The 23,679-nt window shown below is 43.2% G+C and overlaps 2 protein-coding genes and 1 long non-coding RNA gene across 5 annotated transcripts in view; 2 read left to right on the top strand and 1 right to left on the bottom strand.

Moving 5' to 3' along the window:
- Window positions 1-6,581: 6,581 nt before the first annotated feature.
- On the bottom strand, window positions 6,582-12,919 carry LOC124011457. Its single transcript, XR_006834582.1, has 3 exons — window positions 12,784-12,919; window positions 7,561-7,642; window positions 6,582-6,764 (listed from the first exon to the last, which is right to left on the bottom strand). It is a non-coding gene; the product is annotated as an uncharacterized LOC124011457 (long non-coding RNA).
- Window positions 12,920-17,197: 4,278 nt separating this feature from the next.
- On the top strand, window positions 17,198-20,515 carry fgl1 (fibrinogen-like 1). Its single transcript, XM_046324855.1, has 7 exons — window positions 17,198-17,434; window positions 18,158-18,332; window positions 18,448-18,607; window positions 18,714-18,811; window positions 18,924-19,012; window positions 19,797-19,984; window positions 20,196-20,515. Exons 1-7 carry the CDS (start codon window positions 17,375-17,377, stop codon window positions 20,353-20,355), a joined length of 930 nt encoding a protein of 309 aa, XP_046180811.1. The 5' UTR covers window positions 17,198-17,374; the 3' UTR covers window positions 20,356-20,515.
- Window positions 20,516-22,104: 1,589 nt separating this feature from the next.
- mtus1a (microtubule associated tumor suppressor 1a) overlaps window positions 22,105-23,679 on the top strand; it is a 60,149-nt gene continuing 58,574 nt past the window's right edge. For all 3 annotated transcript variants that reach the window (XM_046323628.1, XM_046323629.1, XM_046323626.1), the window contains exon 1: window positions 22,105-22,371. The gene's annotated coding sequence lies outside the window, so the exon portion shown is untranslated. The remainder of the gene's footprint in view (window positions 22,372-23,679) is intronic.

The raw sequence follows: 23,679 nt of genomic DNA, 5'->3' as shown, positions 1-23,679 counted from the left end.
TATACAGTCGGAAGTTTACGTACACCAGCCAAATACATTTAAACTCAGTTTTTCACAATTCCTGAAATTTAATTCCCTAAGTCAGGGAAAAATTCCCTGTCTTAGATCAGTTAGGATCACCACTTTATTTTAAGAATGTGAAATGTCAGAATAATAGTAGAGAGAATTATTTATTTCAGATTTTATTTCTTTCATCACATTCCCAGTGGGTCAGAAGTTTACATACACTCAATTGGTATTTGGTAGCATTGCCTTTAAATTGTTTAACATGGGTCAAGTGTTTCAGGTTGCCTTCCACACGCTTCCCACAATAAGTTGGGTGAATTTTGGCCCATTCCTCCTGACAGAGCTGGTGTAACTGAATCAGCTTTGTAGGCCACCTTGCTCGCACACACCTTTTCAGTTCTGTCCACAAATTGTCTATAGGGTTGAGACCAGGGCTTTGTGATGGCCACTCCAATACCTTGACTTTGTCGTCCTTAAGCCATTTTGCCACAACTTTGGAAGTATGCTTGGGGTCATTGTCCATTTGGAAGACCCATTTGCGAACAAGCTTTAACTTCCTGACTGATGTCTTAAGATGTTGCTTCAACATAATTTTCCTTTCTCATGAAGCCATCTATTTTGTGAATTGCACCAGTCCCTCCTGCAGCAAAGCACCCTCACAACATGATTCTGCCACCCTTGTGTTTCACGGTTGAGATGGTGTTCTTCTGCTTGCAAGCATCCCCCTTTTCCCTCCAAACATAACGATGGTCATTATGGGCAAACAGTTCTATTTTTGTTTCATCAAACTAGAGGACATTTCTCCAAAAACCATGATCTTTGTCCCCATATGCAGTTGAAAACCGTAGTCTGGCATTTCTATGGCGGTTTTGGAGCAGTGGCTTCTTCTCTGCTGAGCAGCCTTTCAGGTTATGTCAATATAGGACTCATTTTACTGTGGATATAGATACTATTGTTACAGAAATTCAATTCCTCTGTCTTAATACTCAATTAAAATCAAACACTGTCAATTCATAAGGATATGTATGACCCTTATTAGTATAAAAATGGACAGAGCCCAGTCTTAAAGTCAAACAGCAGCCTTTATTCACGAGAGTACTGCTCCTTACACATTTTACCACAGGTTATAAACTGAAAATGACGTCAGAGTTTTCTAAATGTTCCGTCTCTTCTTGACACTGGTAGAAAGGCTCTATAGTTCTCAAGCCTTCCCACCTCGCCTAGAGCCAAGGTCAGCCAGTGTAGATAAGCATTCTAGCCAGTCTGCCGATATAGTTCATTAATTTCTACCAAGGAACAGACAGTCATTGGTCTAATTCTTGATTATATTTACACACATTATATTCAGTACTAAGATTAAAAAGAAAATTCATACATATACAGTAACATAATAGTATTCTGATTAGTACATATACAGTAACATAATAGTATTCTGATTAGTCAGTCCTGATTGAAATGTATACATAATTAGTCATTATTGATAAAAATACCGTTAACAACTATCATTTAAAAAAATGATTTGTAATTTTACCCCCTTTTTCTCCCATATTTCGTAGTAACCAATTATTAGTAGTTACTATCTTGTCTCAACGCTACAACTCCCGTACGGGCTCGGGAGAGACGAAGGTTGAAAGTCCTCCAAAACACAACCCAACCTTCTTAACACAGCGCGCATCCAACCCGGAAGCCAGCCGCACCAATGTGTCGGAGGAAACACTGTGCACCTGGCGACCTTGGTCAGCGTGCACTGCGCCCGGCCCGCCACAGGAGTCACTGGTGCGCAATGAGACAAGGATATCCCTACCGGCCAAACCCTCCCTAACCCGGACGACGCTAGGCCAATTGTGCGTCGCCCTACTCAGAGTCTCTGGTGGCACATCTAGCGCTGCGCTGCAGTGCCCTAGACCACTGCACCACCTGGGAGGCCGTGGATATAGACACTTTTGTACCTGTTTCCTTCAGCATCTTCACAAGGTCCTTTGCTGTTGTTCTGGGATTGATTTCCACTTTTCGCACCAAAGTACGTTAATCTCCTTCCTGAGCGGTATGATGGCTGCGTGGTACCATGGTGTTTATACTTGCGTACTTATTCTGCCCTTGAGTTGCGTTCCCATGCAAAACTAGACAGATAGCTAACAACTAAGTCTTCAATAAAACTCCCAAGGCGTGACTTTTCTTGAATTAATATATTGAAAACGTTTATGTTGTGAAACTGCAAAATACAGAAAAGAATATACTTTAGTGTTCAATTCACACCGACATACTGTAGCTGTACATTAAACATTTGAAGATGCATAAATACAAAGCATGCGCTAAGGTACCATGCATCTGGCATGATGCCAAACCATATAGCTAATTGTTAACCATATGGTAATTGCTCCTTTCATTACTCTAATAATGTATAACCATCTATGTAGAATAACAAAGCATATTACACTAGAAACAGTAACAAAACTACAGTATTGTATATTTTACAATTCGTTCGCATGACGCATGAGCAAAGTAATACAGCTAACGACATACACAAAAGGCATTGCAATTTGTGAGTAAATGCAACCAACATTGATATGGAGGAAACTCTATCAATAACAAGATTATCATCATTAGCTAAATGCTTGAATCGAACTTACAAACAAATATTTTTCCAAGGCTGAAGCGTGACAAGAAATAACTACATTGAAATACCTGCACCGTAGCGTTGTTTGTAGCTGCTTCTTTGCGTGCAAAACAAATTCTGAACTTCCCGTTTGCGTTGACCTTCTAAGTACCAGAAAGCGCCACTAGGGGGCAAATAACACCATTGAACACAATGAAAATCCAATTTAACCATTGTAATAAAATAATCTGTTATCTTCTAACAGGATGGCAGCACAGTACTATTGTTTGTACAGATGAACTTGGTACCTTCAGGAATTTGGAAATTGCTCCCAAGGATCAACCAGACTTGTGGAGGTCTACCATTTTCTTCCGAGGTCTTGGCTGATTTATTTTTATTTTCAAAAAGGCACTGAGTTTGAAGGTAGGCCTTGAAATACATCTACAGGTATACTTCCAATTGACTCATATGATGTCAATTAGCCTATCAGAAGCTTCTAAAGCCATGACATCATTTTCTGGAATTTTCCAAGCTGTTTAAAGGGACAGTCAACTTAGTGTATGTAAACTTCTGTCCCGCTGGAATTGTGATACAGTGAATTATAAGTGAAATAATCTGTCTGTAAACAATTGTTGGAAAAATTACTTGTGTCATGCACAAAGTAGATGTCCTAACCAACTTGCAAAAACTATGGTTTGTTAACAAGAAATGTGTGGAGTGGTTGAAAAACGAGTTTCAATGACTCCAAACTAAGTGTATGTAAACTTCCAAGTTCAACTGTACATATGAGATGAGTAATGTAGGATATGTAAACATTATTAAAGTGGTGTTATTTAAGGGGACTAGTGATAACTTTATTAAGTCTATTTATTAAAGTGGCAGAGATTTGAGTCTGTATGTTGACAGCAGACTATGTTAGTGATGGCTGTTTAACAGTCTGATGGCCTAGAGATAGAAGCTGTTTCTCGGTCCCAGTTTTGATGCACCTGTACTGACCTCACCTTCTGGATGATAGATGGGTGAACGGACAGTGGCTCGGGTGGTTGTTGTCCTTGATGATCTTTTTGGCCTTGACATCGGGTGCTGTAGGTTTCCTGGAAGGCAAAAAGTTTGCCCCCGGTGATGCGTTGTGCAGACCTCACTAGCCTCTGGAGAGCCTTGCGTTTGAGGGCGGTGCAGTTGCCGTACCAGGCAGTGATACAGCCCGACAGGCTATTCTCGATTGTGCATCTGTAAAAGTTTGTTTTAGGTGACAAGCCAAACTTCTTCAGCTTCCTGAGGTCGAAGTGGCGTTGTTGCGCCTTCTTTACCACGCGGTCTGTGTGGGTGGACCATTTCAGTTTGTCCGTGATGTGTACTCGAGGAACTTAAAACTTTCCCGAAGACCACGATCATCTCCTTTGTTTTGTTGACTTTGAGTGAGAGATCATTTTCCTGACACCACACTCCAAGGGCCCTCACCTCCTCCCTGTAGGCCGTGTCATTGTTGGTAATCAAGCCTACCACTGTAGTGTCGTCTGCAAACTTGATGATTGAGTTGGAGGTGTGCATGGCCATGCAGTCATAGGTGAACAGGGTGTACAGGAGAGAGCTGAGAACGCACCCTTGTGGGGCCCCAGTGTTGAGGATCAGCGGGGCGTTTTCTACCTTCACCACCTGGGGGCGGCACGTAAGAAAGTCTAGGACCCAGGGTCTCGAGTTTTATGCTGAGTTTTGAGGGTACTATGGTATATATATTAAATGCTGAGCTATAGTCAATGAACAGCATTCTTACATAGGTATTCCTCTTGTCCACATGGAATAGGGCAGTGTGCAGTGTGATGGCGATTGCATCAGTGTGATGGCGATTGCATCAGTGAACCAATTGGGGCGGTAAGCAAATTGGAGTGTGTCTAGGGTATGAGGTGGGGTGGAGGTGATATGCTCCTTGATTAGTCTCTCAAAGCACTTCGTGATGACAGAAGTGAGTGCAACGGGGCGATAGTCATTTTGCTCAGTTACCTTAGCTTTCTTGGAAACAGGAACAACGGTGGCCATCTTGAAGCATGTGGGGACAACAGACTGGGATTGGTATTGATTGAATAGGTCCGTAAACACACCAGCCAGCTGGTCTGCGCATGCTCTGAGGAAGTGGCTAGGGATGCCGTCTGAGCCAGCAGCCTTGCGAGAGTTAACGCATTGAAATGTATTACTCACGTTGGCCACGGAGAAGAGCCCACAGGCTTTGGTAGCGGGCCGTGTCAGTGGCACTGTATTGTCCTCAAAGTGATCAAAGAAGTTGTTTAATTTGTCTGTGAGTAAGATGTCGATGTCCGCGACAGGTCTGGTTTTCTTTTTGTAATCCGTGATTGACTGTAGACCCTGCCACATACGTCCGAGGCAATCCTGAAGCGTGGAATCTGATTGCTCAGACCAGCGTTGGACAGACCTGAGCATGGGCGTTTCCTGTTTTAGTTTCTGTCTATAGGCTGGGAGCAACAAAATGGAGTCATGGTCAGATTTGCCGAAGGCAGGGCGAGGGAGGGCTTTGTATACAAACGTTACAGTTGGCACTACCAAAGATTCGTCTGTCGGAATACCAGATGGTCAAGCGTGATTCATTACTCCAGAGAACATGTTTCCACTGCTCCAGAGTCCAGTGGCGGTGAGCTTTACACCACTCCAGCCGACACTTGGCATTGCACATGGTGATCTTAGGCTTGTGTGCGGCTGCTCGGCCTTGGAAACCAATTTCAGCTCTCAAAGAACAGTTATTGTGCTGACATTGCTTCCAGAGGCAGTTTGGAACTTGGTCTTGAGTGTTGCAAACGAGGACAGACAATATTTATGCGCTACACACTTCAGCACTCGGTGTCCCATTCTGTCAGCTTGTGTGGCCTACCATTTCGCGGCTGAGCTGTTGTTGCTCCTAAATGTTTCCACACCCCTACCATAACAGCACTTACAGTTGACTGGGGCAGCTCTAGCAGGGCAGAAATTTGACAAATGGACTTGTTGGAAAGGTGGCATCCTGTCATGTTTTGTCATATATTGTCATGTCTTGTCCCTGTGCTTTCTCTTCTATTCGTTTCCCCCTGCTGGTCTTATTAGGTTTCTTTCCCTCTCTCTCTATCCCTCTCTCTCTATCCCTCTCTCTCTCTATCGTTTCGTTCCTGCTCCCAGCTGTTCCTCATTCTCCTAACTACCTCGTTTACTCTTTCACACCTGTCCCCTATTTTGCCCTCTGATTAAGTCCCTATTTCTCTCTCTGTTTCTGCTTCTGTCCTTGTCGGATCCTTGTTTGATGTTTGCTGTTCGCTGTGTACTTGTTCCGTCCTGTCGTGTTTTTGCCTTCATCAGATGCTGCGTGTGAGCAGGTGTCTCTGTCAGCTACGACCTGCGCCTACTCGAAGCGACCTGCAATCTGTGGCCGCTTATCCTGTATTCCCCTCTACAGACTAGAGGATTTCGGTTATTCCCCGTTTGGACAGTTCCTGTTAAGGATTCAGGATTTGTTATTTTCTGTTTGGACTTGAATAAACTCTGTTTCTGTTAAGTCGCTTTTGGGTCCTCACTCACCTGCATAACAGCATCCTATGACCGTGCCACGTTAAAAGCCATTGAGCTCTTCAGTAAGGCCATTCTACTGCCAATGTTTGTCTTTGGAGATTGCATGGCTGTGTGCTCGATTTTATACACCTGTCAGCAACGGGTGTGGCTGAAATAGCTGAATCCACTAATTTGAAGGGGTGGTCACATACTTTTGTTCATATAGTCTATGCAAATGAAAAGGGAAAAAGACAGGATGAAAATAGTAAACATACTTTATCTTCATCTTCCAGCGCTGTCGGGTATGGCTGTTGTTCCGCCAATGATTCTGTCTCCTGGAAAACAATGAATAAATGAAATAACAATTTGGCTGCATTTGTCAAACTCCTATATGATGGTAAATAAAATAAACACATTGTCAAACACTAATACCAACCTCAGTGTAGCAGGTCCATTTCACTGCAGGGGCTGTGATAGGGCTGGTGCATTGAACATTCTGCTTGACTGCCAACCTGTTCATGTCCTGTATCAGGTGGAAGAAGGCCAGCTCATGGAAGATGGCCTCAGAGAGGTCCACCAGTAGATCACCACCACTGCCTCTCAACAGCCTCCCTACATAACGGGCCATGGAACTCTGACAAAGGTGAAATAGAGAGAAAGATTTTTTTAAACCCAGACAGATAAAAGTTAATGTCAAATTAACAATAGGATCAGTTATGTTCCAAATGGCACCAAATTCCCTACATAGAATACAAAGGGAAGCCCAGCCGTGAACTGCCCAGTGGCACAAGACTACCAGATGAGCTAAATGACTTCTATGCACGCTTCGAGGCAAGCAACATGGAAGCATGTATGAGAGCACCAGCTGTTCTGGACGACTGTATGATCACGCTCGCCACAGCCAATGTGAGTAAGACCTTTAACCAGGTCAACATTGTATTTATCATCATTAGTCATTTAGGTCAACATTGGATCATTCAGAGATCCTCACTGAACTTCTGGAGAGAGTTTGCTGCACTGAAAGTAAAGGGGCTGAATAATTTTGCACGCCCAATTTTTCAGTTTTTGTTTTGTTAAAAAAGTTTGAAATATCCAATAAATGTCGTTCCACTTCATGATTGTGTCCCACTTGTTGTTGATTCTTCACATAAAATACAGTTTTATATCTTTATGTTTGAAGCCTGAAATGTGGCAAAAGGTCGCAAAGTTCAAGGGGGCCGAATACTTTCGCAAGGCACTGTATGTTTTAGCCGGGTATGGTTCTCAATCAGGGACAGCTGTCTATCGTTGTCTCTGATTGGGAACCATACTTATGTAGTCCTTTTCCCTCCTTTCAGGGTGGGAAGTTAACTTTGTTTGTGGCACTTAGCCCAGTTGAGCTTCACAGTCGTTTTCTTGGCAACATTTATCCTAAATAAAAATAAATGTACCGTCACCACGCTGCACCTTGGTCCTCTTCTTCAGACGCCCGTGACAGGTACAGTCATATATAATGGACAGGAAACACTCCACCTACAGTGGGGAGAACAAGTATTTGACACATTGACAATTTTGCAGGTTTTCCTACTTACAAAGCATGTAGAGGTCTGTCATTTGTTATCATAGGTACACTTCAACTGTGAGAGACGGAATCAAAAACAAAAATCCAGAAAATCACATTGTATGATTTTTAAGTAATTAATTTGCATATTATTGCATGACATAAGTATTTGATCATCTACCAACCAGTAAGAATTCAGGCTCTCACAGACCTGTTAGTTTTTCTTTAAGAAGCCCTCCTGTTCTCCACTCATTACCTGTATTAACTGCACCTGTTTGAACTCGTTACCTGTATAAAAGACACCTGTCCACCCACTCAATCAAACAGACTCCAACTGCTCCACAATGGCCAAGACCAGAGAGCTGTGTAAGGACATCAGGGATAAAATGGTAGACCTGCACAAGGCTGGAATGGGCTACAGGACAATAGGCAAGCAGCTTGGTGAGAAGGCAACAACTGTTGGTGCAATTATTAGAAAATGGAAGAAGTTAAAGATGACAGTCAATCACCCTCGGTCTGGGGCTCCATGCAAGATCTCGTGGTCAATGACCTGAAGAGAGCTGGGACCACAGTCTCAAAGAAAACCATTAGTAACACACTACGCCGTCATGGATTAAAATCCTGCAGCGCACGCAAGGTTCCCCTGCTCAAGCCAGCACATGTCCAGGCCTGTCTGAAGTTTGCCAATGACCATCTGGATGATCCAGAGGATGAATGTGAGAAGGTCATGTGGTCTGATGAGACAAAATAGAGCTTTTTGGTCTAAACTCCACTCGCCGTGTTTGGAGGAAGAAGAAGGATGAGTACAACCCCAAGAACACCATCCCAACCGTGAAGCATGGAGGTGAAAACATAATTCTTTGGGGATGCTTTTCTGCAAAGGGGACAGGACGACTGCACCCTATTGAGGGGAGGATGGATGGGGCCATGTATCGCGAGATCTTGGCCAACAACCTCCTTCCCTCAGTAAGAGCATTGAAGATGGGTCGTGGCTGGGTCTTCCAACATGATAACAACCTGAAACACACAGCCAGGGCAACTAAGGAGTGGCTCCGTAAGAAGCATCTCAAGGTCCTGGAGTGGCCTAGCCAGTTTCCAGACCTGAACTCAATAGAAAATCTTTGGAGGGAGCTGAAAATCCGTATTGCCCAGCGACAGCCCCGAAACCTGAAGGATCTGGAGAAGGTCTGTATGGAGGAGTGGGCCAAAATCTGCAGTGTGTGCAAACCTGGTCAAGAACTACAGGAAGCGTATGACCTCTGTAATTGCAAACAAAGGTTTTTGTACCAAATATTAAGTTCTGCTTTTCTGATGTATCAAATACTTATGTCATGCAATAAAATGCAAATTAATTACTTAAAAATAATACAATGTGATTTTCTGGATTTTATTTTTAGATTTCGTCTCTAACAGTTGAAGTGTACCTATGATAAAAATTACAGACCTCTAAATGGTTTGTAAGTAGGAAAACCTGCAAAATCGGCAGTGTATCAAATACTTGTTCTCCCCACTGTATATCAATGGTTCATTTTCTTCCCCTTATGCTTTAAACTGTGGAATACCGCAGGGCAGTTTCCTTGGGCCACTTCTTTATTTAATATATACCAACGACCTTCCTTATGCCTTATCTGTAACTCAAGCTACTATATGTGCAGATGATACTACAATTTATACAGCAAGACAATCGGTTCAACAGGTACATCAAGCTTTACAAGGATTTTTGGAGAATATCAGGGAGTGGGTTTGCCAGAACAAACTTGTTTTAAACACCAAGAAAACCAAAGTTATGTTGGTATGTTCCACTAGGAAAAGGCCAACATAGCATGGAATACAATTAAGTATGGGAGGAGTGCAAATTCGGGAAGTGGCAGAAACCAAACTACTAGGAGTGCAGCTAGACAACTGCTTATCATGGTCATCTTAAATAACTAATCTATGTAAAACAAATATTAAAACTGCATGCATGATCAGAAGGATATCTAAATATTTACCAGGAAAGATTCTTAAGCAAATAACACAATCATTAATTGAGAATCAGGTGAACTACTGTTTTTATTTATTATTTATTTTTATTTCACCTTTATTTAACCAGGTAGGCTAGTTGAGAACAGGTTCTCATTTGCAACTGCGACCTGGCCAAGATAAAGCATAGCAGTGTGAACAGACAACACAGAGTTACACATGGAGTAAACAATTAACAAGTCAATAACACAGAGAAAAAAGGGGAGTCTATATACAATGTGTGCAAAAGGCATGAGGAGGTAGGCGAATAATTACAATATTGCAGATTAACACTGGAGTGATAAATGATCAGATGATCATGTACAGGTAGAGATATTGGTGTGCAAAAGAGCAGAAAGTAAATAAATAAAAACTGTGGGGATGAGGTAGGTGAAAATGGGTGTGCTATTTACCAATAGATTATGTACAGCTGCAGCGGTCGGTTAGCTGCTCAGCTAGCTGATGTTTGAAGTTGGTGAGGGAGATAAAAGTCTCCAACTTCAGCGATTTTTGCAATTCGTTCCAGTCACAGGCAGCAGAGTACTGGAACGAAAGGCGGCCGAATGAGGTGTTGGCTTTAGGGATGATCAATGAGATACACCTGCTGGGGCGCGTGCTACGGATGGGTGTTGCCATCGTGACCAGTGAGCTGAGATAAGGCGGAGCTTTGCCTAGCATGGCCTTGTAGATGACCTGAAGCCAGTGGGTCTGGCGACGAATATGTAGCAAGGGCCAGCCGACTAGAGCATACAAGTCGCAGTGGTGGGTAGTATAAGGTGCTTTAGTGACAAAACGAATGGCACTGTGATAAACTGCATCCAGTTTGCTGAGTAGAGTGTTGGAAGCAATTTTGTAGATGACGTCGCCGAAGTCGAGGATCGGTAGGATAGTCAGTTTTACTAGGGTAAGCTTGGCAGCGTGAGTGAAGGAGGCTTTGTTGCGGAATAGAAAGCTGATTCTTGATTTGATTTTCGATTGGAGATGTTTGATATGGGTCTGGAAGGAGAGTTTGCAGTCTAGCCAGACACCTAGGTACTTATAGGTGTCCACATATTCAAGGTCGGAACCATCCAGTGTGGTGATGCTAGTCGGGCATGCGGGTGCAGGCAGCGATCGGTTGAAAAGCATGCATTTGGTTTGACTAGCGTTTAAGAGCAGTTGGAGGCCACGGAAGGAGTGTTGTATGGCATTGAAGCTCGATTGGAGGTTAGATAGCACAGTGTCCAATGACGGGCCGAAAGTGTATACAATGGTGTCGTCTGCGTAGAGGTGGATCAGGGAATTGCCCGCTGCAAGAGCAACATCATTGATATATACAGAGGAAAGAGTCGGCCTGAGAATTGAACCCTGTGGCACCCCCATAGAGACTGCCAGAGGACCGGACAACATGCCCTCCGATTTGACACACTGAACTCTGTCTGCAAAGTAATTGGTGAACCAGGCAAGGCAGTCATCCGAAAAACCGAGGCTACTGAGTCTGCCGATAAGAATATGGTGATTGACAGAGTCGAAAGCCTTGGCAAGGTCGATGAAGACGGCTGCACAGTACTGTCTTTTATCGATGGCGGTTATGATGTCGTTTAGTACCTTGAGTGTGGCTGAGGTGCACCCGTGACCGGCTCGGAAACCAGATTGCATAGCGGAGAAGGTACGGTGGGATTCGAGATGGTCAGTGACCTGTTTGTTGACTTGGCTTTCGAAGACCTTAGATAGGCGGGGCAGGATGGATATAGGTCTGTAACAGTTTGGGTCCAGGGTGTCTCCCCCTTTGAAGAGGGGGATGACTGCGGCAGCTTTCCAGTCCTTGGGGATCTCAGACGATATGAAAGAGAGGTTGAACAGGCTGGTAATAGGGGTTGCGACAATGGCGGCGGATAGTTTCAGAAATAGAGGGTCCAGATTGTCAAGCCCAGCTGATTTATACGGGTCCAGGTTTTGCAGCTCAGAACATCTGCTATCTAGATTTGGGTAAAGGAGAACCTGGAGAGGCTTGGGCGAGGAGCTGCGGGGGGGCCGGAGCTGTTGGCCGAGGTAGGAGTAGCCAGGCGGAAGGCATGGCCAGCCGTTGAGAAATGCTTGTTGAAGTTTTCGATAATCATGGATTTGTCGGCGGTGACCGTGTTCCCTAGCCTCAGTGCAGTGGGCATCTGGGAGGAGGTGCTCTTGTTCTCCATGGACTTGTTCTGTGGTCTGGGGACATGCATTAGCAAGTGAAATTAGGGGGATGCAGATTGCACAGAACAAAGCAACAAGGATTGTTTTAAGGTGGAGATATGGTTCTTCAGTTGTAGTCATGCGCAATGCGCTTTGTTGGTCATCAATAAACAAGATAATTGAAAAAAACATGCTTATTTAATTTAATAATATACACCATTTTAAACGGCCAAACTCTAGTCACAACCACAACAGCATTCAGTTGGTACGAGACAGACATTCAGTAAATACTAGAAATAGATTGTGTTATCCAGACAGAAAAGAGAAATAGGCAAAAGAACATTTCGATTTAGAGCCATAAAGAAATTGAATAATTTAACTGAGCAAACCAGAAATCTCTCAATATATAAATTGAATCAATATTTTAAAAGCATTTAAATATAACACATAGAAATGTTGTGTTGGACTATAGTAGATGAAGAATCAATATATTTTTTGACTGTTATTTATCGGGTCAATATGTTAGTGCATTATGTCTGTTTGTAACAGTGCGTTTATATGTGAAAATGTGTTCATATTATAAATAGTATTTTAATGTTTAAGGACTCTTGGAAGAGGAGTCCAAATGAGATCCAAATAAAAAAATATATAAAAAATTGACTCAGTACTGGTACCCCCTGTATGTAGCCTTGCTATTGATATTTTATTGTTGCTCTTTTATTTTTTTACTTTAGTTTATTTAGTAAATATTTTCCTTAACTCTTATTTTTCTTAAAACTGCATTGTAAGTAAGCATTTCACTGTAAGGTCTACACCTGTTGTATCCGGCGCATGTGACAAATACAATTTGACAGTGCACTACTTTTGACCAGAGTCCTACAGTATGAGTCAAAAGTAGTGCACTTTATAGAGAATAGGGTGCGATTTGGGACGCAGGCAGGATGTGATGTTTTCTCACCTGCAGATCATCACTGAGCTGTTTGTGGAAGAAGTGGATGAATTCTCTGCTGTCAGAGCCAGAACCTTGTGTCTGATGGACGCCAGGAGATAAGAAGATAACTCCTCCTCCACACGCTCCTGACAACACAACACACAGTGAGAAATTAACAAGTTCTTCATTTCAGTTCTAAAGAAATCTTTTTCAGCTAAGAAATGGCATAAAATGCAATAATATATGCCATTTAGCAGACGCTTTTATCCAAAGCGACTTACAGTCATGTGTGCATACATTCACATTCAGGGCTTTGCTCTACCAAATCCAATAAGTATACACATTCAGGGCTTTGAAATCCCAAATATCCTACACCAAGCATTGTGTTTAACCTTCAAAATGGGAAGGATCTCAGCCATGGTAGCATTTATCTGCCTGTCAAGTTGTTGAGTGTTGGTACACTGGATTTCATTTAAGGAAGAGTTAGTACCATCACAGGCACCTAAAAAACAGCAGGGTGTCCAGTCAATCATAGCAACAGATCAACGTTAAACAGACACTTAGACATATAGCAAAGACTATTAATTAAGGAGACAGCAGTGTTCAAATCCATGAACGGCTTTTACCAGATCCTCATTGGCAAATGGCTTAAGGTGGGAGGCGATAGACAGGATGCATTCACCTCCTTCTGAAACATTTATTTCCTGTCTCAGTCCTGAATAATCCTCTTACAAATCAAATAAACAGTGACATGAATATTATTCTTGTTATGGTCATTTTAGTCTGTTCATAAAACTAACAAAGGATGTAATGTGTTACATTAGTCAGGTGATTGCAGGTCAGAGAAACGCATACATACAGAAATGATGTCTTAAGAACATGGTCTCTCTGGATGTCAGTTCTGTGGTGGGGGAAGCCTGGAGAACAGGGCTGGCAGGCACAGGCTGGTCTTCAGTCACATCTCTTTTGGAAGGAGTCCGAGCCACTGTCCTGCAAGTAATAAAACATTGTCTTGATTAAGATTTTAAAAAACAACCACATATGGATCTTGTATTCACGTACTGACAATAGCCGATTGTATAACACCTGTAGATGGTAAATGGCACAATTAAATTGTTCCAGTACCTTCAGGGCGAATAGTGCTCTCTGCCGTAGGTAGTCTGTGTTGAGCAGCTGCAGCTGGGCCTAGTCTCATTCTGAGATATCACATTAGCCATCTCAGAGTAGATGGCCTCACGCAACAGCTCAAACAATGAACCACCCGTGAACACACAAACCAACACACATTCCTTTAGGTCAATGCCTGTATCCCAAATGGCACCCTATTCCCTATGTACCAGATTCATTGCTCTATAATCCCTTTCACTGACCAGTGTTTCTGCAGTGTCCTCTACTCTGCTCCTCTTGTTTTTAGATGAGGACAGGCTGTGTTTAAACATGAAGCTGACGGGGGTGGTGGCCTTGCTGGATTTGAGGGTTGTCATTGGGCTGGCGGTGGTGTCCGCGGGGTTGGATAGACTGCTGGTGACAATTCCAGAAGATTTCTCTCCAAACCGACTGCTCCTGCTATTTCTATGGAGAGGAAATAACCTGGAGGTTTTCTGGCTCTTTGCTTTACCACCTAGCATGTCTGGACTTCCAACATGGACATCAGCCAAGCTGATGGCGCTTGGCAGTGTGCTTCTGTCCTCCTTCTCCTCATTCTCAGGAACCCTAGTGTTGAGAATCAAAATGGTTCTAAATCTGGAACATTGTCTCCATTCACAACATGTATTTAGTGTGCCAATCCAATCAGAAAACATTCTCCCAACTGAACAGGCACAGGCTTCCACTTCCTCAAATTGAGTATGCTTTTCAATAACAAATCGTTATGTAATTTACCATGAAACAAACAGAGGAGGAGCCAGCTCCAAAAACTGTGATTGCAGTAGGTTTGCCATTGTTCTGGCCCATTCATAGAGTGGCTATCATGTGGCTGTGGAAAGACTGTATCATGAGTTGCCAGCACAGGGGACTTCGGCTCAGCCCACTGCTGCCATCTGGTGCTGGACTGGGGAACCGGTAATTCCCCCACAGATGGGTGAGGTGCAGGACATGGGTAAAATCCCGAAAAGATACAAACAGTTACTGATCGATGATGTCTTATAATGAACTATTTATACTTTGCAACACTTTGTTCTTGTTAAGTGATACAAAATCCCCAGCTTGCATTGAAACCTGTAGAGTCAAATATAGACCTTGCCTGAAGGAGGATATGAGAAGGTGCTGATGTCACTCATGTTCAAGGTATTTATGGCGGGAGGCAAGGGAGGTTGAGACTGTTGTTTGTGTAGGAGATCATTCAAAAGCTGCCTCATTCTGTCAAATGAAATCATGTTTTCTTGAAGTGGACAGGCATGCATTTACACCACTGAGCAGTGAACAAGCCCTTGCATTTGGTCACAATACAGTAATGTCATCGCTGTTTATGGTCAAGGCTTTACTGTATCCCACCTTTGGATGTTGTTCTGTTGTCTGGCCAGCAGGGTGCAGCAGTGGTTGAGTTGGTTGATAATAAGGTAGACCTGTGTGTGTCCAGGGCTGATGCCATAAGGGCTCAGGTAGAGTACAGACTGGAACACATAGGACATACAGTGGGGCAACAAAGTATTTAGTCAGCCACCAATTGTGCAAGTTCTCCCACTTAAAAAGATGAGAGAGGCCTGTAATTTTCATCATAGGTTCACTTCAACTATGACAGACAGAATGAGGAAAAAAAAATCCAGAAAATCACATTGTAGGATTTTTAATTAATTAATTTGCAAATTATGGTGGAAAATAAGTATTTTGGAAGTATGCCCACTGTTCCTAGGCCGTCATTGAAAATAAGAATTTGTTCTTAACTGACTTGCATAGTAAAATAAAAAATAAAATGAACGCACAAAAACAGCCAGCACAGGCACAAAGGGTAATGGAATCATCTATGGACTACTTACAGGAGAAGGAGTAACAAGCAAACACAGAGGCATGCACACAGACAACAGATCATCATCCAGGTATCACACCTGCCCTGCGGAGACACGCTTCATCATCAGAGCAGCAGTCAAACGACGACATGCTGCTGGACACACAACGGAGAAAAACTGGTTTCCACACAACGGCAAGACATTAGCTCAAATAATATCATTCCTAAAAGATAATGGTCCCCCAAATAATAATGCAGGCTCAGTTATCCCCTGGGTCTAACCTGTCATCCATCCACTGGTGCTCTGAAAGCTGCTCCTCCATCCAGTGCCTTTTGTAGGAGTCATTCAATCGTTGTCACCCCTGACACTCTGCCATTAAAGATTCAGGCCCTGTCCTCTTCTGGCTCAGCTTCCCTCCCAGGATCTGTTGTTGCTGCACCTCACAGTTAGTCCACAGCTGAAAATAAACAGGGATCAGATCTGTTTGGTATTAGCTCTTACATTTTTGGATGCACTGTGTGTGTACTGTGCTGTACCTTTGTCTTGAGTGAACTGGCTGAAGCAGCGTGCTCCGTGTGGTTCATCATGGCTTCACTGGAACTAAAGGCTGTAAGGGCTGCGCAGGTCGAATGGGCTGCAGGGAAATCTGTGACTTCCTGGTAACTCTACACTGGACACAGATACCTGGAAAAGTAATGCCACCCGGAATTCACGAGGGATGGGATGCTCCCTCTATCTCGCTCTCTCACACATGCGCACGCACGCACACACACGCCTCAAGCTCTTCTAGCTTGGCATTTAAGTCGATCAGGTGCTGTTGCTCATCATTTAACCTCTTCAACTCTCTCTTCTGCTGCCACAGCCTCTCTTCCAATAACTTCTCCCTGGCACTGCAACACAGACATTCATTTACCTTCAGTTTGAAACTGTTTGGATCCAGCAAAATGTAGACTTCAGAAAGGCACATACTGTATCTTAATCGCTCTTTCTCAGAAACATCTTTCTGAGTAGAACACCTTGATTTGTGATCCATTACCTTTTTGTTAAAGCTAACTAACAAAGCTAGCTAATAACATTACCAACTATCACATACATTGAGGAAGTTGAAACCATTATTATAGATACAGAGCCAGTTTAGAATGTTTAAAATATTTTCACAATGTCATAATATTCTGATCTTTCCCCATTTAGTACAAGCTGACCTGAATGTCAGTCCACATTTCTAACTTGCTTCACACATATTTCTTCCATTATTCTGTAATGTCTGTAGCAAATCAGGTATTCCCTTCAAAGCCACCCCCCTAAACACAAAAGGCAGTAGGTTACTTTATTAATATTATTATCAAAAGATATAAACAAAGAGTGAAATTGATTATCAGTACACACTGTGCCTGTTTGTTTGTAAAAGAAAATAAACAATGTGCCAAAGGGGGTTATCTGGTTCTCATAATGTTAGTTCTTCACTCTGACTCACCCCTGTGTATTGTGATGCTAGACAGAAGATTTAAGAGGACAAGCTCAACTGCTACTGAGAATCCTCACATTCTTGTGAGGCGGCTATGAAGAGACAGCTGTGGAAAGTCTGTTGAAGTCCTTTTCCACTAAAAGACAAAGCAACTGGACCTAAATATCTCCGTTTCAACTGTGATTATTTCAGCATCTCTGCAGGTAAAATGAGAACCTTCAGGATGTTTTTCATCGGGCTCATCTTCATCATGGACATGTCCCTTTCGGTAAGTACTCATTAGAAGGAACTATGTCTATGGACTACTCTTTCTCATGTTTGGTTGATTTTGATATTGGCCAACTGTAGCCTACTGCCAGGGAACCAAGTTATTTATGCTACTTATACTACTTACTGCGTGTGTGTGTGTGTGTGTGTGTATAAACATGTCTGTGTGCATGTGTACATACATACCACACGTACATACACTGAGTGTACAAAACATTAGGAACACCATCCTAATACTGAATTGCACCCCCTTTTGCCCTCAGAACAGTCTCAATTTGTCATGGACTCTACAAGGTGTCGAAAGTGTTCCACAGGGATGCTGGCACATGTTGACTTCAATGCTTCCCACAGATGTGTAAAGTTGGCTAGATGTCTTTTGGGTGGTGGACCATTCTTGATACACATGGGAAACTGTGTATTTGACTCAAACCTGTGCACCTGGCACCTACTACCATACCCTGTTCAAAGGCACTTAAATATTTTGTCTTGCCCATTCACCCTTTGAATGGCACACATACACAATCCATGTCTCACTTCTGTCAAGGCTTAAAAATCCTTCTTTAACCTGCCTCCTCCCCTTCAGCTACACTTATTGAAGTGGATTTAACAAGTGACAACAATAAGGGATGATAGCTTTCACCTGGATTTACCTGATCAGTCTATGACATGGAAAGAGCAGGTGTTCCTAATGTTTTGTCCACTCAGTGTATATGTGTGTGTGTAGTCTTCAGATGAATGCCAGCAGGAGACAGTGCGGCTGCGGGCCCAGCTGAAGACTCTGGAGGTGCAGGTGATGAAGCAGCAGCAACAGCTCATCCAGACTCTCAGCAGCCAGAGGACTGAGCAGCTGGCTTTGTACCAGGACACCTTCCATGACCTGGGAGATCATCAGTATAGAGGTCAATAATCGTTTTTAAAATGATTTTATTTCTAGTATGATTGCAGAATTCATAGTTTAAAACCATAACATTTGTGAAGTAAACATCCATAATCTCATCAGTAATCTGTATTCAGACTGTGCCCAGATTTTCAACGCTGGGAACAAAGGCAGTGGGTTCTACACGATCAGACCCATGACGAGCCCGAGCCTGGTCAGGGTCTACTGTGACATGACTGAGGGGGGCGGATGGACAGTCATCCAGAGACGCTCAGATGGCAGCCAGTCTTTCAATAGGTAAAACACAAATACGACTCAGATGTTATCTAATAATAAGATTACAGTAACATTCTTCTGTATGTGAATGAGTAATGTGTTGTCTTCATATCTAATCTGTATGCAGGCCCTGGAGTGATTATCAGCGGGGGTTTGGTGACCTGCAGTCAGCCAGTGGGGAGTTCTGGTTGGGGAATGACAACTTATATTACCTAACATCACAAGGTAAATGTGATATTTTACAATGTCTGCAAAGTCAAGACAAACAGTGAGAGAGTGACAGAGAGATGAGAAATTAGAGTTTTGACTAAAGGCTACCATTACTGCTTGGCTTTAGGTGACTACAACCTGAGGATCAACTTGGCTGACTTTGAGGGAGTACAACGCTATGCAGTGTACAAAAACTTCAAAGTTGCAGATGAGAAGGTGTTGTATTCTCTGGTTTCATTTTTACTCCTCTGCTCAACAAGTGTCCATTTGGAATGATGACGACGTTGTCTTCGGGTGATGCTTCTATCTATCTGTGTCAGTGGATCATGGGGAAGATCTCAACTGCACACTCCTTGTGTCCTTTCTCCTCTCTCTTGTCTCTTTCTCAAAACCTATTGGATGAGAAAGCCAGAGGTCCTGCCCCTCTGACCTTCTCCTCCAATGGGTTTTGAGGAGATGAGGAGAGAGGGGACGTGAGGAGGATGCAATTGAGATCTTCCCATGGTCAAGATCAGGGGTATTAAACTCTTGCCTTAAGAGGTCCAGTGCCTGCAGCTTTTCTGTTCTACCTGATAATTCATTGCACACACCCAGGAACAATGAAACAATGCAATGGAACTGGCTTCATGGTGACAAGAAAGGAACCAGGATGTGCGGATAGAATTACTAGACCAATTAATAGAAGGATTATGACATACTAATCAGGGATTCCCCAGTAAACGGTGTCGGAAAATCAAAGGATCTCAACCAGATACAGAGTATAGTTTGAGGGGCAACTCATCAGTTGTTTCCTTTAGGAAAAAGGGAAAGGAAATAACAGATCAAAGGTTAAACAAACCAGGAGGAAGACATTCTACCAATATGTCAATTGTATGAAAAACCCAAAATTCTATGATGCAACTCATTCCTCTCTCAGAGTTTTGCTTTCCATACACATATTACAGTTGAGGAGTTTGTTTTTGGGGGGTTTGCATTGATAAACCATCATGTTTATCCCCAGGAGTTTTACCAGCTGCAGTTTGGTGAGTTCTCTGGTGACTCTGGTGACTCTCTATCAGGCAGTTACCACCCAGAGGTCCAGTGGTGGGCCAGTCACCAGGGAATGAAGTTCAGCACCTACGACAAAGACAACGACCGCTACGAACGCAACTGTGCCCAGGAGGACAAGGGAGGCTGGTGGTTCAACAGGTTCTTCATCCTCATTCTCTCTGTCAATGGTCTAGGCAACTAAAAGGGCTACTTTGGGAGATGTCACAAGTTATCTCTCTTTGGACAAGTTCTCTCTTTGGACAAGTTCTCTCTCTCTAATCTAGTCATTCAAAGAATAACTCATCTATACAATACACTTCATGATTCTTTATTTATCCTAATTCTTGCTGTTCTGTTTCATTTCCACTAGATGTCACTCTGCCAACCTGAATGGCTACTACTACCACGGTGCCTACAGTGCTGTGACAGACAATGGAGTAGTCTGGTACACCTGGCATGGCTGGTGGTACTCCCTCAAGTCTGTAGTCATGAAAATAAGGCCGGCTGCTTTTGAGCCCAATACTGTCTGATCCTGTGGATACAATCCAATGAATGTAGGCTAAAACAGTGTATTATTTAGTCACATAAACTACAGTGTTTGAATGAATTCCAGCTCACAATTATGTGCTCTTATCATTCTCAATAACTGCCTTGCTTGCAAATCTGATTAAAGGATTCCTTAAAATGTTTTATTTGTTGTTTTTCTGTCTCACTGTCTATTCAAATGTCCCTAAAAAATTAAAACCTGCAGGGAAAGACGAATGGGCTGTCGACAGTGAAAGCCAGACAGACTATTTCAAACACTTTCTAAAAAGAGGAGAGTGCTTAGGCTTGGTGAGTGTTGTGTGTGCAATAATTAGGACTAGGCCTACCGTCTTAAAATGAATACAAACTGAAGGCTATCTCAACTAGGGCCCTGACATCCAGGGCTACTCTTAGTAGGCAGTTAGCATACATTGTCAAATGTTGCAGATAGAAATGCCATGAAATGAAGAATAGAGCCAACTTTATTCCTTAATAGATATAGAACCTGTAATATGGTCTGTGCCTTGTTAGCCTATTCGACATTTTATTGTGACATGTTTGTTCTACAGTTTATTCCTATCTGAACATTTCAAAACGTTGCGTCCTGCTGAACGCACCCAATGTGAGCGCGAACTCAAAGAGTGGCTCCTGCAGCAAGCTACGCGCCTATTCGGTCCATCTGGGAAAACCATTCGATTTGCCCATATCAACTCAAACATGATTTTTCTACATACACGTAGCAATTAACACAAGCTAACATTTTCGTTCATTTAGTTTGCAGTAGGCTCGTCTTTTAAAGATTTATGAAAACATATGATAGCCTAGGAACCTCTAGAAAAAGCAACGCTTCAAATACAATGTTCAACCTGAATGGGCAGTTATCTGGCTAAAGTAGCTGACTAAACTCCACTCCCTCACCATGGACTCGCGAGTTGCGCAGCGGTCTAAGGCACTGCTTCTCAGTGCTGGAGGCGTCACTACAGACCCTGGTTCGATTTAAAGCTGTATCACAACCGGCCATGGTTGGGAGTCCTATAGGGCGATGGCAGCATCGTCCAGGCTTGGCTTTCATTGTAAATAAGAATTTGTTCTTAACTGACTTGCCTAGTTAAATAAATAAAACACAGTCAGCAATTATCAGACTATGTAGATTATTTCAAAGAGTTGTATTTTTGATTTGGCCTAATTTCCATTTTTATTAGTTCTGACAACGTTTATACACTCCATCCATCAAGGTCCGAGTGTTCTACAGATTGGAACGTGAAGGAGCCTTTTTTTACGTTTCAAAATGGTCTTTTTGGAACTCATTTTCCAATTGTGGCGTTTATTTTGCTTGGCTGGGTGCCTCAGGTGGGTGGAGATTACACGTAAAGGTATACTTCGGGATTTTGGCAATGAAGCCCTTTATCTACTTTACCAGAGTCGGATGTCTCTGCATCAAGTATAAAGGAAATGAAAGGTAGTTTCACGAGTCAATGCTAACTAGCATTAGCACAATGATAACGTCTATGGTGTCTACTAGCTAGCAGTTACCATAGACTGAAGTCATTGCGCTAGTTAGCAACATCCTTAAAACTGCACGCAGAGACATATCAATTGTGTCCAAGAGTTCATCTGACACTGCCAAAATCTTGACGTATCCCTTTAAGGACCAATAGAATGATCTAAAATGATTGAACCCCGCCCACCCGGGGCACCGGGCCATACTAAACACCCAACCAATCAATCAGTTATTTTTTTATTCCCATTATGATCGGTCACTAAACCCAGGAGGCCATTTTGAAATATATATATCCCTCCTTGACTTTCTTATTCTGTAAACTAAGAACTTTATCAACTTCCACTTGCAAGTAAGAGTTGCCAAATGTCCTCTTCACTTCAGTTTGCTACTCAAACGAGGTAGTGGCAGTGTTCCCTTTGCTAGCATAGTAAATCGTTTTACCCAATTGAAAGTATACCGGAAGGATGCCGTCGGCAGTGCAGCACTAATCGGTTTGACTAGATGGAATACAGCTACCGGCGTAAGTGACTTTTTCGTAGCAGGTTAGGAGAGTTTATGCAGCAGGTTAGGAGTATTCTGTTAAGGTTGGCTAACATTTTCTCCAAACCTGTTACCAAAAGCCTAAGGAGCTATATGACCTAATGAGAGGAATGAATGACTAGAAATACACCCAGGGTCTATTCAGGCTGTTTTCTCTGTAATGCTCTCATTCCACTTGGCTTGGCTGTTGGTGTTGCTCATAAGCTGCTCTTGACAAACCTGATCTGATGTTCAGTTCATTAGTTCACTATTAAAACAACCTGTTTCTCTTGGATCCACATGAGGCACTTTATTGAGATTTTCCATTTTGGGGAATTGGAGGAAATGATTGGAAATGGAACTTCAGTATGCTCATAACCTCCCTCATCTATATTTGAAAACTCACTTTAACATGTATCGCTGTCTCAACTATTGTTGCATTCTATAATCAAATGTGAAATGCCAACCAAACTTGTATGCATTGCATCTTAGTCTGTGTGTAAGTTCTCTTTGAGTATTGCCTCTTTGCGCTGACCAGTGCAAGCAAACAGCTTATCAGAGAAGATGTCTTGGTTTACATTGCCATGCAATACCTCAAAGGCTTTTGTGCACAGTAAGCCACCTTATTTCTGGAACTATCTCTACCTAGACACAATGGTGTGTCTTTGTCCTCTGTTATCCATAGACCATGACAAGGACCCTGGTTGGCCGTCACTTTTCCATGGCATGTAGAATGGAATCCCAAAGGTTGACCTGGTGCCCTGTTGTCCCCTGCCTGTGGCCCAGTTTAAGCAATGGGCTTTGGGGCGCTGTCCCAAATTGCACCCTATTTCCATATATGTAGCGAATATGGTGCCATTTTGAACACAACCAGGGTGTCTACTCATAGCCTTGTCTCTGTGTGATGCTGGCCTGGCAGCCCCAGTCCCACATGGAGGGCCAGGGCAGAGTAGCAGAGCGTGCTGGGTGCCTGGGGGATTAGGATGCAGAGCGTGCTGGGTGCCTGGGGGATTAGGATGCAGAGCAGGCTGGGTGCCTGGGGGATTAGGATGCAGAGCAGGCTGGGTTCCTGGGGGATAAGGATGCAGAGTAGCAGAGCAGGCTGGGTGCCTGGGGCATTAGGATGCAGAGCAGGCTGGGTGCCTGGGGGATTAGGATGCAGAGCAGGCTGGGTGCCTGGGGGATTAGGATGCAGAGCAGGCTGGGTGCCTGGGGGATTAGGATGCAGAGCAGGCTGGGTGCCTGGGGGATTAGGATGCAGAGCAGGCTGGGTGCCTGGGGGATTAGGATGCAGAGCAGGCTGGGTGCC

This window comes from Oncorhynchus gorbuscha, linkage group LG23, assembly GCF_021184085.1.
Source record: "Oncorhynchus gorbuscha isolate QuinsamMale2020 ecotype Even-year linkage group LG23, OgorEven_v1.0, whole genome shotgun sequence".
In the NCBI taxonomy this organism is placed as follows: Eukaryota; Metazoa; Chordata; class Actinopteri; order Salmoniformes; family Salmonidae; genus Oncorhynchus; species Oncorhynchus gorbuscha.
The sequence above is the reverse complement of the archived record's forward strand: the minus strand, read 5'-3'. Positions and strand labels throughout refer to the sequence as shown.